General features: G+C 46.4%; 1 protein-coding gene and 1 pseudogene across 1 annotated transcript in view; one reads left to right on the top strand and one right to left on the bottom strand.

Annotated features, from left to right (window-relative positions):
• LOC109443560 (thyroglobulin) overlaps window positions 1–18355 on the top strand; it is a 158227-nt gene that overhangs the window by 33864 nt on the left and 106008 nt on the right. The window contains exon 12 of the mRNA XM_019724102.2: window positions 18084–18218. Coding sequence (XP_019579661.2) covers window positions 18084–18218 — 135 coding nt within the window. The remainder of the gene's footprint in view (window positions 1–18083; window positions 18219–18355) is intronic.
• LOC109433914 (ribonuclease H2 subunit B) lies at window positions 5984–6982 on the bottom strand (annotated as a pseudogene).

The following is an 18355-nucleotide window of genomic DNA, read 5'->3' as shown; positions in this document are numbered from 1 at the left end:
CAAACTGAGACTGCCGTCCCCTCCTGCATGTCCTAGCTGGCCCACCACCTCATGGCTGGTCACGAGGCCACAGGAGGTGCGGGGGGTGGGGCCGCTCTGGATGGGGCGAAGGGGAAGCGGGCAGGCCAGCATGGGCCTCGCTGCACGTCCCTTAGTCAGGAAATGAGAGGCTCTGAGAGCCAGAGCAGCGTTAATTCCTGCGCTGTGACATGATGTCTGAGGGGCTCTAGACGGCTGTCATTATGGTCCTGGCTGCAGGGACAGAATATAGCCCCGCAGGAGGCAGTCATTTATAGTCACGTCTGAGGCTGAAAGTGTAAGTGTTCTCAACCCATGTTGTCAGTTTCCTTCTCTCAGTAAAAATAGCTAACTTTGGGGAACGCGCGTGTGTGTGTGTGTGTGTGTGTGTGTGTGTGTGTGTTTGTGTGTGTTTTCTGCACACTCTACCCAGAGTGTCTATGTCTAAGCCCTTTAAGACTTATATCTAAGCACTCTACATATATGATCTGGTATTAGGTTCTGAAATACTGTGAGGTAAGTATCGGTATTACCAGGTCACGGATGGTTTATACACCCAAGGCAAGCACATAACACATGTCTGAGCCAGACTTTGGTCAGAATTGATTTTGAGTTTTATCAAGATAATATACAAACAATTGAAATCATCAGATAGTCCCCAGAGATTTATGGTTTAAAAAAGAGCAACTTCCTCCCTGTCTTACCTCCACGCACCTGCCCTTCCCACTCCCAGAGGCCACCACCTTCGACGCTTGTAGCTGTTTGTTTTTTTTTCCCCCTCATTCTGGCCTCCATGTTTCGAAATAATATGCAAATCCCACTATCCCTCGATTTGTCAATTTTGGAAGTAACTATTGGGTTCCTGCCTTGATAGATGAGGATGTAGGGCTCCCTTTTATCACCCTTTTCCAGTTTCCCTTTTCCATCTTCAAAACCTGGTACTATCAAGACTTGAGTTTGAAACAAGAGTATTTCACTGAGATAGCCATGTGGGTGTGGTTTTCCGGGGAGCCCAAAAGAGCACCAGCAATCTGCTGTGACTACCAACCGCGGTGACCAGGATCTACAGTGGATCCTCCCGTTCCCAGCCCAAGTGTCGCCCTGCCTCCCGGGGGGGGCCAGGGAGCAAGTAGATCCTGCCCGGAGCCCCCTCTGTAGGAGCCTGGAGTATCGGTTACTCCACGCTGCTGTGTCCGAAAGCACAGCTTCCGCTCCCTTTCATCATCTAAACATCTGTCGAAATCCCTTATGCTGTTTGCTCGTTTCCATTGTTTCCTTTTGTTATCTCTGGGGGTTTAGACTTTTTAAATTTTTTTTATTAAATTTATTGGGGTGACAATGGTTAATGAAATTATATAGGCTTCAAGTGTACAATTGTATAATACATCACCTATGTATCACATTGTGTGCTCACCACCTAGAGTCAGTTCTCCTTCCATCACCGTATAGTTGGTCCCCTTTCCCCTCTTCTACCACCCCCTGGCCCCTTACCCTCTGGTGACCACTAAACTGTAGTCTGTGTCTATGGGTTTTTGTTTGTTTGTTTGCTTGCCTTGTTCCTTTGTTGCCTTCAGTTTTATCTCCTACATATGAGTGGGATTATATGGTTCTTGACTTTTTCTGTCTGACTTATTTCGCTTAGGATGATAATCTCAAGATCCATCCATGTTGTCACAAATGGCAGTGTTTCGTCTTTGCTTATGGCCGAGTAATGTTCCACTGTGTATATGAACCTCTTCTTTATCCAAACATCTATCAAAGGACACTTTGGTTGTTTCCATGTGTTGGCCACTGTGAATAAAGCTGCAATGAACATAGGGACACATACATCTTTATGGATAAATGTTTTTAGATTTTTTGGGTAGATGCCCAGAAAAGGGTCATATGGTAATTCTAGTCTTAACTTTTTGAGGGACTTCCATACTGTTTTCCATGGTGTCTGTACTAATCTACATTCCTACCAGCAGTGTATGAGGGTCCTTTTTCTCCACAGCCTCTGTGACACTCGTTATTGCTTGTCTTGTTGACGATAGCCATTCTAACTGGTGTGAGGTGGTAGCTCATTGTGGTTTTGATTTGCATTTTCCTAATAACTAGTGAAGTTGAGCATCTTTTCATAGATCTGTTGACTGTTTGTTTGTGTTCTTGGGAGAAGTGTCTGTTCAGGTTATATTTCTTTACTTCATTTTGTACGGGTTTGTGGAAGGAGAGAAGAAAAATGTTCCATGTTTAATGAAAAGCAATAACATAGTATTTCCCGACACTTTCAACATTTACTGAGAGCTTTATGTTGTCTTCAGCACTGTGCTGCATATTTCCTCCTGACACAAACCTTAAGAGACAGGTATAATTTAATATTTACTGCTGATAGAATATTGAAACAATGCAGACATAGAGAAGAAGTCACAGAGTTCTTTAGAAGTTACTCCATGTCAGCTAACACATTAGTGGATTTCCTTCCAGTCTCCTTAGGCGGTCCTATGTGGCCTGAAGGAGTTGTAACCTCTCTACAGTATGACATTTTTCGTTTCTAGATAATATTGCATCATGTGTATATTTCCAAATTGTTATATATCTTTCTGAATCATGCAGTCATACATGTATATCCATCCATCCAACAGTCTATGCATCCATCCATCCATCCATCCACCCACCCACCCATCCATCCATCCATCCATCCACCCACCCAATACATCCACCCATCCATCCATCCCTCCATCCCTCCATCCATCCATCTACCCATCCATCCCTCCATCCACCCACCCACCCTTCCATCCATCCATCTACCCATCCATCCACCCATCCATCCACCCATCCATCCACCCATCCATCCATCCACCCATCCATCCACCCATCCATCCACCCATCCATCCATCCATCCATCCATCCATCCATCCATCCATCCATCCATCCATGTTCCTACTTTCATGATGCTTCAATCTGCTGAAGAAACAAGTGAAGACAGCACACAATTGGCAGTGACAGCTGTCCTGCTCTTCCACCCAGTAGACACACTGCAGTTCACCAACCCATTCCTCTATGTGCACATCTGAGTTTTATGACTCTTCATCATTATGAAAATACTCCAATGAATACCTTGGTATGTAAAGCTCTTGCCAGCACCCGGATTATTTCCTAGGGGAGCATTCTCCAAAGTGGAGTTACTGGGTCTGAGAACTTTATACTTTAGGATGCTAGACTTACATTGCCGAATTAGTCTCAAACTGTTGTTCCTAGTTTTTTGTTATTTGTTTTGTTTTTTTTTCCTATACATATTTGGAACCTTTAACTATTATCACTTAAAAATATTATTTTTTAAATTTATAGGTAAAGAGTGCTTTGATACGTGTACTGTTAACCATGAATAAATCAAAGCATAAACATCTTGGAGTGAGTTTACAGTGTACCCCTGCTTTTTGCTTACCATTTGTATTACGGAGACAGGAATTACCAACAGAAGAAAAATAAAAGATGAAGTGTAGCCCACCTCCCTTCACACACTCACTAAATCTATGGAGCTGAGTAGATGCTTCCAAGGCAGAATGAGGTGTCATTGTATTTTTAAAAGCGCCTTTGACAAGTGTGATTTGAAAGCAGCAGGAGAGATGTTGGGACTGACATTCCATCTGTGCCTTGAGTTCCCAAATTGGAGTGAGGAGTTTGAGCATGTGCCTTTGATGTGAGGCAGAGGGGGGTATGAGTCTGCTTCCAGGATAGGGGTAGGTCAGCAGCGTGCTTCTGACATGGAGCGCGTGTGTGTGCGTGTGTACACCATGCATTTGTAAATTGCTCATCTTTATGCACTTCCTATTCAGGGAGAAAAAGAAATATTTGTCAAATACTGAACAATTTCATAAATCATTTAATGCTCACAAGAATGTTTGATGGTAGCAAGGTCCATTTTTCAAATAAGGAAACTGAGGCTCTGATAGGTTAAATGACCAAGCTGGGGTTTATACCTACGTGTATTTGGCCCTTGTATAGTTAGGTAAGAATACGGTAGCCTCCCCCACCTTATCCACAGACGGTGACGTTCTCAGACCCCTAGTTGATGCCTGAAACTGCAGGTCATACCAGACCCTACACATATCATGTTTTTCCCTACACGTTCCTGCATATAATAGTATAATTGATAAATTAACCACAGCAAGAAATGAACAACAATAACTAATATTAAAATAGAATAATTATAACAATATATTGTAACAAAAGTTATGTGAATGGCTTTGGGGCCATAATAAGTAAAATCAGGGGGACTTGAACACAAGCCGTGATGACATGACAGGTGATGTGATCACCGGGACGGCTACTAAGTGACTATAGGCGGGGGGTATGTACGCGGCACGGAGACACTGGACGGAGGGATGATTCGCATCCCAGGCAGGATGGAGTGGGAGGGCTCGAGATTTCATCACGTTCCTCAGTACAGTGTGCAACTTGCAACTTACGAATTGTTTATTTCTGGAATTTTCCATGTCATATTTCCAGGCTGCAATTGACTGTGGGTAACTGAAAGAATGGAAAGCGAAATTGTGGATAAGGGGGGACTACTGTACTTGGTTTGAGCCTCTGGAAAGGGTGACAGAGGTGGACATTCGAATACTTGCTTTGCCTGGAGACCGAATTTCTTGGCCTTGTTTCTTGTAAGGGTGTGTATAAGCCTCCCATTCAAACGCCAGGAAAGGGGATTCTGATTCTCTGCTTGTTTGATGGGGGTGGTGTGAAGAGGAAGGTGACTTCTGAAATCGCACAGGCCTGTCCAGGGTATGTACTATGTGCTAGAAACTACACCAAGTACGTCATTTATGTTGCTCCAGAGAGGGCTTCTAACACATTAGCTAGTTTGAAGGCCACAGGAGTTTGTCAGACGGGCAGGTTTCAGGAAGTCTTTCCAAAGACAGCGGTTTGCCTGTGCAAAGGTCCCGGGGAATGAAATGGGCCTGAAATCAGAAATTGGAATGGCAGACGTAGGGCCATCAGTGCAGTGAGGTGGAAGATAGGCAGCAGAAAAATGCTGTAGCCGGAGCGTGAAGCTGGTACGAGAGCCTTCGTGCTGGGTTTGGAACTAGATCTTGGCAGGATCTTTTGGGGTGTGTGAGTGAGCAGGAAAGTGACAGCGAGCTGTAGGGTGGGCCCGTACCGAGCAGCGTGCTAAGGCAAAACAGATCATCTTTCACTTCATTTGAGTTCAAGGCAGTGAATACGTGTATGCCAGCCACTTATGGATGGTGGCTTCTGGATTTTCACTTACGTTCCAAAAATGGTGCTGTGCTGTGCTGAGGATTTGGAGGTCTTGATTGCAAGGAGAGAAACCCACATTCTAGTCAGGAGAAAGGCACAGGAAGACAGAATTTAAGGAAATGGGCCGCTTACCACACAGTGGGGTTGTTCCAGACGGCAGTGTGAGCAGGGGGAAGGCTCCCCCAAATTCACCGCAGGTGGGCAGGGAGAACGCTACAGGTGAGTTATGGCGAAGTGGTGACGTCAGGATGAGGGTGCATTTGTCAGGTGGCCAGGAGGGGAGAGGGAGGCAGAGGGCCCTGCATGAATGGAAGCTTCTGGGCCTGCATTAGCACAGCCCATGTACGGCAGTACAGGTAGTTCCAGACTGCAGGGCCCGAGGGGGCAGGAGGGAGGCTGCATGGAGGATGGCGGACACACGTAGAGTGCCCTGGGTACCACACATCCTCGACAGGCTTTAGGCTGTTGCACAATGAGCTTTAAAACTGTTCTAATGGTCTCCGTTTGGTCTGTGAGGGGGATGCATTGGCGGATGGACAAGCCACATTTTGAGAAAGGGAGGATAATTGTGTCATCTGCGTATTGTGTATCATTTTACTATTTTTGGAGAAAAATTGTACTTTTTTTAAAACAACCAAAACAGTAAAGATGTCATTTCTTCTTCTTCTTTTATCTTTTTTCAAGTGAACCTGAAAACTCCTTTTTTTATTTGAAAAAGTGGTGATTAAGGGTCAGGAAGTACAGTGACACAGAGGAAGGACAAAAATGGAACACAGAAAAGGCAAATATTTTTGCTAGATTTCATTTTCAAATCTTTCCAACTTTTTTTTTTTTTTTACACCAAAAAAGGAATTGATACTTTTTATTCCGCTCTTGGCAACTTTAGCCAAAGCCTTCTGAGCTGCAGTCATTTTGCTGTTTCTCTTTTTAAGTCTTCAAATCTTTAATATTAAACCTAGTGTGATCTTCTTTTGCTTTTACAAGCTCATCTGATTACTTTCTTTGATGGCGGGTTTGGCAATGAATCTGAAGGTTCTAGAAGCTTTAAATGTTTAGATAAGTCATCACTTAATTTTCTAGGGATGCAGTCAGATATCAGACCAGGGACAAAACAAATACATCCTCCTCCCCGGTCACTGGAAACCGGGTGGCTAGAGAAAAATGCAGTTGACTGTACCCAGACACCAACACTTATGTTATTGGTTTTTAATGCTGCCATAGTCGAAGGAAACTTCTTTTCCCCCAGCCGCTTTTATGTCTTCTCTTTGCTGTACTTGTAATATTTCTTTTCATCGATTTCTTTTTCCTCTGTCACGTGTTGAAGTAACTTCTCAAGTTTTGGAAGTTGCAACAATGAGATCCAATTTGGAAACATGTCATCACTACAACTTGACCTTGAAGCTGAAACTTTCCCCTTTCATCAGCCTTCATAAGATAGTAGAGGAGCGGAAATAGAGGGTCCGTGGGTGTGGCAAGGCTGAGAAGACCTCCTAATTGAACTGATTGATTTATAAACCAAGAATGGTGTTTTCCTTGAAAACTTTTATTTCAAATAGCCACTGTGGACACGTATTGAACAAGAGCTCCTTCCCCTAAACATGGGTTAACCAGTTCTACAAGCAGAAGACCAGTTTTCATCTTCTTGAAGCATCTTTTCTTCTGGAAGCAGGAACACGGGCTGCGGGGCGCCAGCGCTGTCCCCAAGGTCCCCATGGCCCACCATCCCACCCGTGTTCTCCTGGGGCCGAGCGTGGCTCCTGAGGGCCAAGCAGTGACTGGCCTCGGCCCTCAGAGTTTCATTTCTTCTTCAAAGAGCCATGTCCCTTGCTTTTTAAATGGCGCACAGTAACCAGTGCAGAGGGCGCCCCCTCAGGATGAGCGTGAGTGGTCTTCTCAGGTGTGGGAGCCTCCTGCAGGACGACCACTCTCCCCCCTCTCCTGCGCGCCCACATGTTGGCTCTTCTAAGGGCCTACCGTATTCACAGGGCAATTCACAGGGAATACTTTTCATCTCCTATTGCAGGAGCACACTGCTCAGAGGTGCCACTGCAGTAAATTGAGCATTTAGACTGCAAGCCAGGGGAAAACACCAAATATGAGCCTTTAGAAATCGGTATCTGTATTCTAGCTTCATTTCCCCTGAGGAACTCCCAAATGCCCTGTAGGACATGCACCAGCCCTTGACTTTGAGCCTCTTTGGAGCAGCAGGTGCAGCACAGGTCGCTGCCAGCGGAGAGGCTGTAGCTGAGCACTGCGAGGTGGTGCTAAGAAAGGTACCTCGGTCCAGGCCGCCCTGTTGGGCTTTCCGGTGCTGCTCCTAACCTCATCCTGGAGCTCAGTGACAGCCACAAAGCCTGAATTCAGGATGGGTGGAAATGGAAGTGGCTGCAGGAGCCGTCTCCTGGGCCACGAGTGTAGTCAGTCTGCTCTTTCTGCTTTGCCTTCGTCCTTTACTCGCAGCTGTACTAGTGGGTGAGTGGATTCGTTGATCTTTCCTGCAAATGTTTTCCATGAAGCGGGAGACAGAGTCATACGATCCTAAAAACTGGAGCGCTGGCAGGGAGCTTGCACACCATCTAAGTGAGAGAAGCGGTGGGCCATCCTGGTACAGCAATGGGCTTTGAGGGCTGTCTGCCCAGCTTCCAGCCCTGTTCCATCACTTAGCCACTCTGTCCGGGTTTCTTAGCCTCTTGGTGCCTTCATCTGCCTCTGTAAAATGAGGATGATGGTGAAAAATAAGAAATGTCGATCCAGTCTGCTTGCGCTGAAGAGTAACGCCCAACGCTGTCAGCAAAGAACCTGATAATGAGTGAGTGTTTAAAAAACAACAGCGATAATTCCCAAGTCCAAACCCATGTTTTTCCAGAAGAAGAGCCTCTCCCCGTCCCGGCCCGTTAATGGCAGAGCTATAAAATTACGTATTTGAAAAGCTCCTGTGTATTGAGTGACAATGTCAATCACTGTGCTAGGGTTCCCACATTTGGAGGGGGGTCTGCAGGGACATCTCAGGCTGCATCACAGGGACATTCTGTTCTAATCATCTCATCCGGGCACCTTTGAGGTGGAATGGGTGTGATTAAAACCATGCAGCTGTCCTGCACCAACCCAGGTGCACTGGCCCCCCACCCCCACTGTGGCCCCTGGTCTGGTGGTGCCTTCGCCCACACAGGGCTAATTCTTAGTCCTTTAGGTCCTCAAGCTGCAAGGTCTGGTGAGCAGGCACTGACTCCAAAATTGTCTAATGCTTGTATAACTTAAATCTTTTCGAATATGTACATAGTTTGTGTGTGCATATGTGTGTACACGTGTGTGTGTATGTTGTATCTGCACATGATACACACACACACGCACCCTCTCGAGGGAGCTGACAGTGTATATTCTGCTGCCACTTCCTGAGAACTTCTGTGTGGGCATAGGGCCCCTACCTCAGGGGCCGGGGGCACGGCTGGCTGCTGGCACAGTTCCCTTCCTTCGCTTGAAAGCGCTGAGTGAATTATCTGTTTGGTGGTTGCGGTGCTCAGCATGTGCTAAACTCCACTCCCAAAGCAGTGAGTGCAGCCAGGATACACATCTGCCATGCTGCCTGGGCGACTGGAGTTGGCAGGGCTGTGTTCTCTGGGCACACTGTCACATGGGGCCTCCTCTCCGCTTCCCTGAGGCCCAGGGGCTGAGAAGGAGAAAGACACAGCTGGCAAACTAGCATCACAGCAAGAGTAGATTGAAGGAAAACAGGAAATGTGAGGAAACGGGCCCCCAGCTTGAAAGGCTTCACCCTCTCTGTGGATGCAGAACGGAGCCTCCAGCCAGCTGGGAGGTGCTGGATCTGGGAGACAGTAATGGTTTCTTCTGCCTCGGCTGCCATCCCCCCATCCATTCACTCATTCATTCCACAAGTGTTTAGTGAGCACTTACTCTGTGCCAGGCACTGGGGCTAGGGCTGCGGCAGTGACCAGAGCCCGCAGAAAGCCCAGCCACATGGAGCTGCATCCCCGTGCATTTCTACACGCTGGCTCCTCCTGTGCTCTGAGCTAGTCACCTCCTCAAACAGACCTGCGAGCACCCCTCAACGCTCCCCCTTGGGCACGCTCTTTCTTCACCCGCTTTATCGTTGTCAGACAGCTTGTCGCTAAGACATTTTCTCACTGGATGACTTCTGGCGGATTTGTCTGTCCCTCCTTTAAAAGGGAAGCTGCATGTGGCAGGGACTTTGTCTGTCTTGTTCACTGCTGTATCTTAGCCCCCAAAAGTGTGACTGGTACCTAGTCAGTACTCAGGAAATGACATGAATGAATGCATTCCGCTTGCCTGCTATAGCTGTGGTGTTCTCGGGGCAGGTGTTTGGTAATTCAGTTTAATACTAACACTTAGCAAAGTGTCCGGTATACAGTAGGTGCTCAATATTATATTCATAATTCTTTAAAAACATATATAGATAGATAGATACCTAGATAGGTATATATATATATATATACACTTTGCTCTAAGTTAGTATAAAGCTAATAGTGATTCTATTAATGTTTGTTGAAAGAATGAATCAATAAAGGAATACATAAATGAGTGGTGGCGGTGGAGTGTTGGAAACCACATGGGCTATGGGAATTCTTCCCTTGCCACTCTTCAGGTGTGTGACCTCGACCAATTTACAGGATTTTTCTGAGTCTCAGTTGCCTCACCTATAAGATGGAGATGATAATGTTTATTTCGGAAAAGGTAGTTATTAAGCTTAAAAAAGGTATTGTATGTGAAATTGCTGCACCCAGTGGCTGGCAAAACTGTGACTGGTACCTGGAGGCCATGAATTTTTGCTAGGAATTCAGAGAGGACGTGTTTACTCCAGGGAGAGGATCCACTTATAATGGTAGAATCTGAAAGTTAGACTTGGAAGAATGTTTACTTTGACTTCCCCTCTGTAATGTGCTTTCTAGATGGCTGGTCAGTCTGCTTGAGCACCAGTCAAGGATAACGTGTAATGTTTCAGATTGGGCAGTCCCGTGGGTCGTGGTGCCACTTCCCAAGATGTAAGAAGGGAACGACTGCAGAGGGTGAGTGAGGATGGAAGTAAGAGTGAATGTTTAGCTCTCAACAGGCTAAACAGTTTGGGATGCCAGAGTTTGAAGTCATGGGGTTAGGAGCTCATGTGTGGAGAGTGTATCAGATATTGTCAATAGTAACATAAGGACCCTGAGCAGCACAGTATTTAAGGGAAGAACAGAAGAGAAGCCAGAAGGAGTAGCTACCGTGTGTCCCTGAAAATAAGACCTAGCTGGACAATCAGCTTTCATGCGTCTTTTGGAGTAAAAATTAATATAAGACCCTTATAGTAAAATAAGACCGGGTCTTATAATATAATGTAATATAATATAATTAATATAATATAATATAATATAATATAATATAATATAATATAATATGATATAATATAACACTGGGTCTTATATTAATAGCCAGAATAGCCATTGTACACGGCTGTGTGTGGATTAAACAGCACGCGCAGCACATCACGATGTGTCTGGAAAATAGGAAATGCTGAATAAATAATGGCCGTGGTAATATGTTATTATTTTACATGATAAGAACTCTCATTACAATTAGCGTTTCTGTGCCAGAGCGCACCCTTGGGGCACGGTGGGCTGTCTGTGAGTGAAGGAATGGGTGCTTCTACTGAGTCTTCGCTCACTGTGTGTGCTAGGGCTTCTATAACAAAATACCTACCACAAACTGGGGGCTTCAACAGTAGTTCTGGAGGCTGAAAGTCCACGATCAAAGTGTCGGCAGGGTTGGTTCCTTCAGAGGGCCATGAGGGAGGGATCTATTCCAGAACCTTCCAGAGCCTTCTCTACTGCTTCTAGATGGCCGTCTTCTCTCTGTGTCTTCACGTCACGATCCCTGTGTCCACAACTCTATGTCCAAATGTCCCCTTTTTATAAGGACACCAGTCATTTTGGATTGAGGACCCTTCTGATGACCTCACTTTAACCTGATCACCTCTGTGAGGGCTCTGTTTCCAAACATGGCCACATTCCAAGGAGCAGGGTAAGAGCTTCACAGTATGAGTCTTGGGCGGGGGACACAATTCAGCCCACAGTACCCCCTGTCATCCTTCTGCTAAGCTCTGGGATGCAAAGTTAAAGATGAAAGCTTGCTCACTGGGGAGCTAACAAATAGGTATTTGGAAGCTGAGCAGAAGTAAATACGTCTCTAGGTATTTTTTTTCAGTGTTTTAAATGTGACAAATGGCCCAGTACATATGAGAAACTTCTCTCCTAAGAAATGCTAAGTCAACAGGCAATCCTGGTCCCATTTTCATCATCTTTCACATGGTCACAACACAACAAGGGTATCTTTTTTCTTCTTTCTGTTACCAAAGGAACATCTGTTTTTTATCTGAGTACTAACAAGTGCAAAAATAGTTCAGCATGATGTGGTTCTCACTTGAAAGACAGTTGGGCGACTGATGAGAAACCAGGATGTCTGAGTGTCTGTCTTGTCTGATAATGACAGCACAGGTGACCTCCCCACCGGCCACGGCTGGCGGCCCTTAGCTCTGAAAGCTCTGCTTAGGCTCAAGGTTGCGGGGAGTCCCAGAACCTGAAATGCTTCTCCGGCCTGAAACGCTTCACATTGTGATATTTGGCTCCAGCCAGCTGGCTTGGGGGTGGAAGTCACCTCCTCTGTCTCCTCAAGCTCTTTCCTTACCCAGGACTAATCCTTTGATCGTGCTAAGGAGCCGAAAGGGGTTCTTTGGGGTTCTGATTGTAAGAAGGACAGTAAGAATTCGGTATTCTTTTGGAAGTCTTAAAGCTTACACATATTATCTTTATTCTTGGTGAGTCTAAAGAAAAGCATATTTTCTTTTTTTTTTTTTCATTAAAAAAATGGGTCTGTGATTATTTGAACGTTGGAAAGAAGGTTGTCATTGGCTACTGGTTTGACATTTCTGCACTTTGATTTGATTCAAAAACATTGGAAAGCACATTCCTCCCATTTGTCAAATGAGAAAGATGAGTGCGGAGGTGGAATTTACCTTCGGTTCCCCAGCCAGCAAGCGACAGACCTGTCCCTACTGAATTCACACAGGTCTGCAGTGATGTGGGTTTTTTCAGTTTGTTTGCTTTTTTGCTGTTATTCATGGTTGAAATTAAGTAAGTCTTGAAATCAAAATGAAACATTTCTTCTTTAACTGATGTCTGGAAAGGAAGGCAGGAAGGGAGGGAGGGAGGAAGAAAGGAAATTGAATTAAACATGGTTTTCCGTATATTGGTGGAAAATTTCAAATATATTCTAGTCTAGAGATTTTTTTTTCTTAGTCTGTATTAAAAGCAATATAATGCTTTCCAGAAGGGGAGAAAAGTATCTTGACATATTATGAAGTGCCCTGGAGTCCTGGAGGGCCCCCAGCTGTCCCCACCTTGCCATCTGCTTCTCTGCTGTGCCCTACCCATGCCCCCCGCTGCAGTGCACAGTGGGAAAAGCATGCCATGTGACTGTCTCGGGTGCAAATTCTGACTTGCTGCCTTTTAGCTGGTGGCCTTGGGCAAGTCACTGTCCCTCTCTGGGGCTTGTTTCTCTCGTGTAAAATAAGGATTGTGTTCACATCAGCAGTGTATTGTAACATGGACTCAGATAATCTTGAATTTTCAGGCACTTAATGCCTGCCCACTCCATGTTGCTAGTATATCCCACCACAGAGGAAAGGGGCTGTACGTCACTGGTGAGTCTCTCTTCCCTTCAGGACCGCCGTTCCTCCTCGGCATGGCCATCTTCCTCCAAGGGCATGTTCTCCAAGGTCTTAGACAGTTGGAGAACTGTTTCATACCAGGTGGTCTTTACAGTATGAAAGAGTCGCCAAGACTCTTCCCCACCACCATGCAGGGTCTGGGTCCAGGGCTGACAGGAAGTACATTTGCTGCTGGGAAGAAGGGTGGGTCTTGTCATTCAACCTCACCAATGCTATGGGGAGGCAGAGTAGAGACCATGGTGCTGGGGTCTGAGACCAGACTCCCTGCTGTGGCCTTGGGGAATACCTCTGTGACCTTGGGAGTGACCTCTGACCTTGGGGCGCGCCTCTGTGACCTTTCTTCCCTGTGACTCCTATATGCTCTGGGGAGGGTTGATGTGAGTCAATGTAAATAACTCAAGTTTCATAGTAAAGCGATATCTCTTTCCATTTCTTATGATTATATGATATGTTTGGGGTGCACCCAGGCTCACCCCATAAAAGTGCAAGGGGTAATGCCACTGGAGACCTCCGAGGGCTTTGCCTGTTACCCCAAGGACAGTAGGCAGTGAGTGCCGTGATCAGATTGGGAGGTGACCCCAGCCGCAGTGTGACGATGGCGTGAGACGGGGCAAGACTGGTGACGGGGGGCCCGTCTGGGTCTCAGTAACTGGAGTGTCAATAGCTGGAGTGAAACTGATGAGGCCAGACCTGGGGTGGAAAAGAAAGGACAGTTCCCAGAGGGGCTGAGAAGGCAGAGCTGACCCAACAAAGAGGGGGGAGGCGATGGAGACGATAGGATTTCTGGGTTGGATAACAGAGTGGGTGTTGGAAACATTACCAGAGGAGGAAAATCACACAGTGTGGGGGCGAAGACCACGCTAGACGGAGGGGCAGTGATGAGTTCATTTTGGGATGTGCGGGCTTGTAAAACCTTGAAACGTTGCCGTTCACAAATGGTACTGTTTTCAGCAGCAGGTCTCCTGTGGAGATGGAGGCTCAGTGGCCAGTCAGACACGCACACTGCCTGGTACCACTGTGCTAATGACCTGACCGAAGAGTCACAGGCCAGAGGGCGGACGGTGAGGTGCTGAGGGCAGGAAGCAAGGTGCTGTCAGTCAAGGCTGGGTCAGGAGAGAGGAAGTGGGAGTCGGGAAGGTTTTGATATCAAACGCTGTGGTTTGGGCTCCTACACGCCTTACAGAACCCCCTCTGGGACCTCAGTCAGGCTCAGACCTACACACTTTTGAAAAGACAGTGACTGAAATGTCGGGAAAACCCAGCAGCTTGGCCCAGAGACAGTGACAGCGTCTGTATTCGCTAAGTTCACCTCCCCCATACTGGCTGTGTGCTAAGCTGTTCACTTACAGTAACTTATTCATTACTGATTGCCACCCGAGGAGAGAGCATCTTGTAATATCCTCATTTTACAGATGAGGAAACTGAGGCTCAGAGAGGGGAGATGGTTTGCCCAAAGTCACAGATCTGTTAAGGAGAGGAGCTGGGATAAACTCAAGGAACCGGGTAGCGAAACTCAAGTATGTCTCATTTATGACACATGCTCAGATCCAATCATTAGTTACACTGCTGGACGCCATCGCTAAATCTGGAATCTGGTTTGAGGCGGATGTCAAGGTAGTCCTAGAAAGAAGAGCCAGAATAGTTTCAACTAGTCTGTGAGTTTCACTGAGAGTGAGCTCACAATAATAACCAGTTTCAAAGTAGAATGCAAAAAAAAAAAATCCCATTCCATTCTTAATGACATCAAAAATTAAACATAATAAAATTTTTAAAATTTTTACTTGAATTAATTTTTCCAATTAATATCCCAAAGGAGCCTTCTTGAAACTTGACAAAATGGTTTTGAATTTCATCTGATAAATAAATAGCCAAGAAATATTTCTAATATGTATATATGTGTTTGTATGTATATATATACATATATATGTATATGTATACACACACACACACATATATATGAAGACTTTTACCATTAGATGATAAATTATATTATAAAATGACTATAGTTTAAGCAGTGTGGGGGTAGAACCAGAATTAAGAAAACGAATGAAAAAGAATACATAGTCACCAAACAAAAGTCATTTACATGTAAGTCCTTAATATATGATAAACACGGCATCTCCAGTTCAAGAGGAGATTATGCTTTTTTAAACTAAGTGATGCTGGCATTGCAATCCATAAAATATATTTTAAACAAAAGAAAAAACTTAAAGCTAATCAACACACCACAGATGCTGCTTCTGGAGCGGGTGAGCCTGAAAGCTGTCACCACTGCCTCCTTCGTGGGAGAGGAGGTGTGGCATTGTAGTAAACCTGCGTTTTGAACCTGAAGGGCTGGGCTCAAACCTGGACACTGCCACTAGTCAGCTAAGTAAGCCCTTTGGGAGTGTTACCGGATCTATTTCCTCGTTTGGAAGCTGTGCACCGGGACGATGCCCGCAGCATGGGTTATAGCAAATATAAATGCAACAGTGTTGCCTGGTTCTTAGCAAACAGTAAATTCACATGAAATGCTACCAAGGGGTCCAACTTTCCTGCTTCACGATGCTTCTGCATTGACAAAGAACTTGTTCTCAGAGTTTTCATGAGAAGCACGGACCCCAGATGCTGGATCCTACACTACAGCAATCACTCATCCCAAGGGTTCCTGCCGGCAGGAGGATGGGGACAGGTGCGAGGTGTGGCGGAGACTTGGCTCCAGGCCCTGGGATGGTGACAGATGAGCTGGCTCTCACTTTGGAGATGAAATTCGCCCTTCAATTAGAGCGCTTTCCCCCAGACATCAATCTAAACGCAGAGTGTGGCCAGGGCTTCCATTTTAAGACCGTAATTGGCAAGTTTGGTCCTGAAACCCTATCATAACTCTTCTGTGAAATTGCAGTGTACTCATCACCTAAAAATATGCAGTTCAGTTTGGTCATGTTGTGAAAATGCCACCTGTGCTGACCATGAAAATAGCAACATACCCTGTACGCTTAAGAAAATGAAAGCCCAGTGTCTCTTGCAAGGAAATCAGGTCCCGAGTTCAGAAAGACGCGTCTCCTGGTTCTGAGGATGGCCTCACAGCTCCAGGACGAGTCTGGGGTCCTCCCTCCTCCTGCTGAGTCCATGTGAAATCTGGTGGTTACGTGGTGACCTCTCTGGATAAGCGTTTTCCTCTCTCTTTCTGTTTTTATTTGAGAAACAAACAATAAAGGTTGTGGCGCTAGGTTGTTTGGGTACTTTGCCTACCATTCTAATTTTAGTGACCCTGCAGTGCTCTGCGTGTCAAAGACAGGTTTGAGATAAAAATGACAAGCTTCCCCACACAGCTAAACGAGTGGTGCTATTAAAGACAATGGACTTTTCAAACCTGGGGATACATTTCGGGAAAGGATGCTCAGCTATGTAGGAAGCTCAGAGGGGACAGAAAGAGCCCTGGCTTAGAGCCAAGAGCCCTGGTTTATTTCTGGCTTGGTCACTGTCCAGCTCTGGGTTCTTGGAAAGCCATGTAACTTCTCCCAGCTTCCGACTCCTCATTGGTGAAGGAGGCGCCTCACCTGCGGTGCTGCATAGATCACCTGTGAGGACGTTTCACAGACAAGGAAACTGAGGCAAAGGGGTGTGTTAGCTCATAAGATTGCCATCTTGTTCTGCTAGCACTAGGTAAATGCTAACATTTATTATAAGGGTAAACCACTGTGGTCTTCTGAAAAAAAGTCAAAGACAGAAAAAAAAAAGAAAAATACCACAAAAAATAAATAGATTTTGCCATTAACTCTCAATCATGCCCCCACTCAACAGCTCCCTAGAATGTTCTAGAATTAGCACTTGCAAATGATCATGGAAGCCTATGTTGGAAGGAAGCATGTTGTTCTCTTTAGTGCTGTTTGTGGATAGAATTATCATACATCATCAACCAAGCCCCACAGTCCTTCCTCGCCGTGGAAGCTTCAGCCTCCTGTTTAGAGTCACCTCTGTCCCCACAGGGACACAGGGCTTCTGGCAGATCTCTTCACCTCTGCCAAGCGTCTCTGTGGCAGCCACATCTGAATGTCCCTCTCTCTTGCCGTGACAGCACGTCCTGTGTACCGGATGTGGGAGGCAGCCCCATGGAGCAGTCAGAGGGCACAGGCTCTGTGGATGCACAGACTTAGTTTCCGTCTTGTTCTACCCTCAAGAATGGCACGCCCTTGGGCAACCTATTTTCACCTTTCTGTGCCCCACTGCCCTCATCGCTAAAACAGGATGTCTTAACCAGGTTTTCCAGGCAATAGACTCTGCCATGGAGATTTGCATGCAGGGAGTTCAGGGCTCAGTGCTCTTGGGAACGGCACCAATAAGGAAACAAGGGGGCAGGCCTGGCAGTGGGAGAAGTGAAAACCAGGCAGTGGCCCCGTTGATGCCTCAGTGAGCTCTCAAGCTGGGCTGGCCCTTCAGCGGCATCCCGTCTTGAGGCAAGGGGCTGGGCCTTTGTGTGCCCACATGGACTAGTTTTTGGATGCAGGCTGACCCTGGGGAGGGTAGGCAGCTCACCTAGATCAAAGGCAATTCCTGGAAAGGGACTCAGCCGTGAGCCCCCAGACACCAACTTCCTAAGATTGGAGAAATGAGACCCTCGGTCCTGGAGGTGGCCTGGGCAGCACACCATAATGTCCACTTTGGAGGGCAATGGTCCTTTGTCGGTCTGCAGGCTGGGGGAGGATTAAATGGTATGGTGTCTGCGAGGACCAACACACGGTATCCCATAGCAACACTGATACTCTGTTTATCATTGCACCCTAGCATCATTCTAATCACTGCATTGTAACAGGTGCATTGTGATGTTTGCCTTGACTTCTCTCCCATTCTGCTGTGAGCTGCTTCAAAGAAACACCATGCTTTTGTTTGTTTTGTGTTTTCACCTTTGCATTCCTAGGCTTGAGCACAGAACTTGGCTCTAAAAAAACTCTTAATAACTTGTAGAATGGCGAGATGGATAAAGGAGTGGGGACCGGGAGGAGGGTGCCCTGGGGCTGCCTTTTGGGGGCATCCGGTGGCACTCCATGGGCTTTGTGCCCCAGGTGAAAACTGCGCGTGCCTGACTGTCCCCCGCTTTCTCTCCTAGTCACTCTGGACTCGTGGCAGTCCCTGGCCCTCTCTTCAGTAATTGTTGACCCGTCCATCAGGACCTTCGCTGTGGCCCACGTCAGCACTGCTGCCACCAGCGACTTCCCGGCTGCCCGAGACCTCTGTCTGTCGGGTAAGGGCAGTTTCCACCAACATAGTGGGGTTACTTGGGATGGAGTCGCTCTCACATAAGTGCTGTTCAAGATCCTGACTGCAGAGACACATAGGAGACCCCAAGATAACCTGGGGTGCCTGGCAGGAAGGAAGTGA

The sequence above is a fragment of the Rhinolophus sinicus genome, linkage group LG12, assembly GCF_036562045.2.
Source record: "Rhinolophus sinicus isolate RSC01 linkage group LG12, ASM3656204v1, whole genome shotgun sequence".
Lineage (NCBI taxonomy): Eukaryota > Metazoa > Chordata > Mammalia > Chiroptera > Rhinolophidae > Rhinolophus > Rhinolophus sinicus.
The sequence above is the reverse complement of the archived record's forward strand: the minus strand, read 5'-3'. Positions and strand labels throughout refer to the sequence as shown.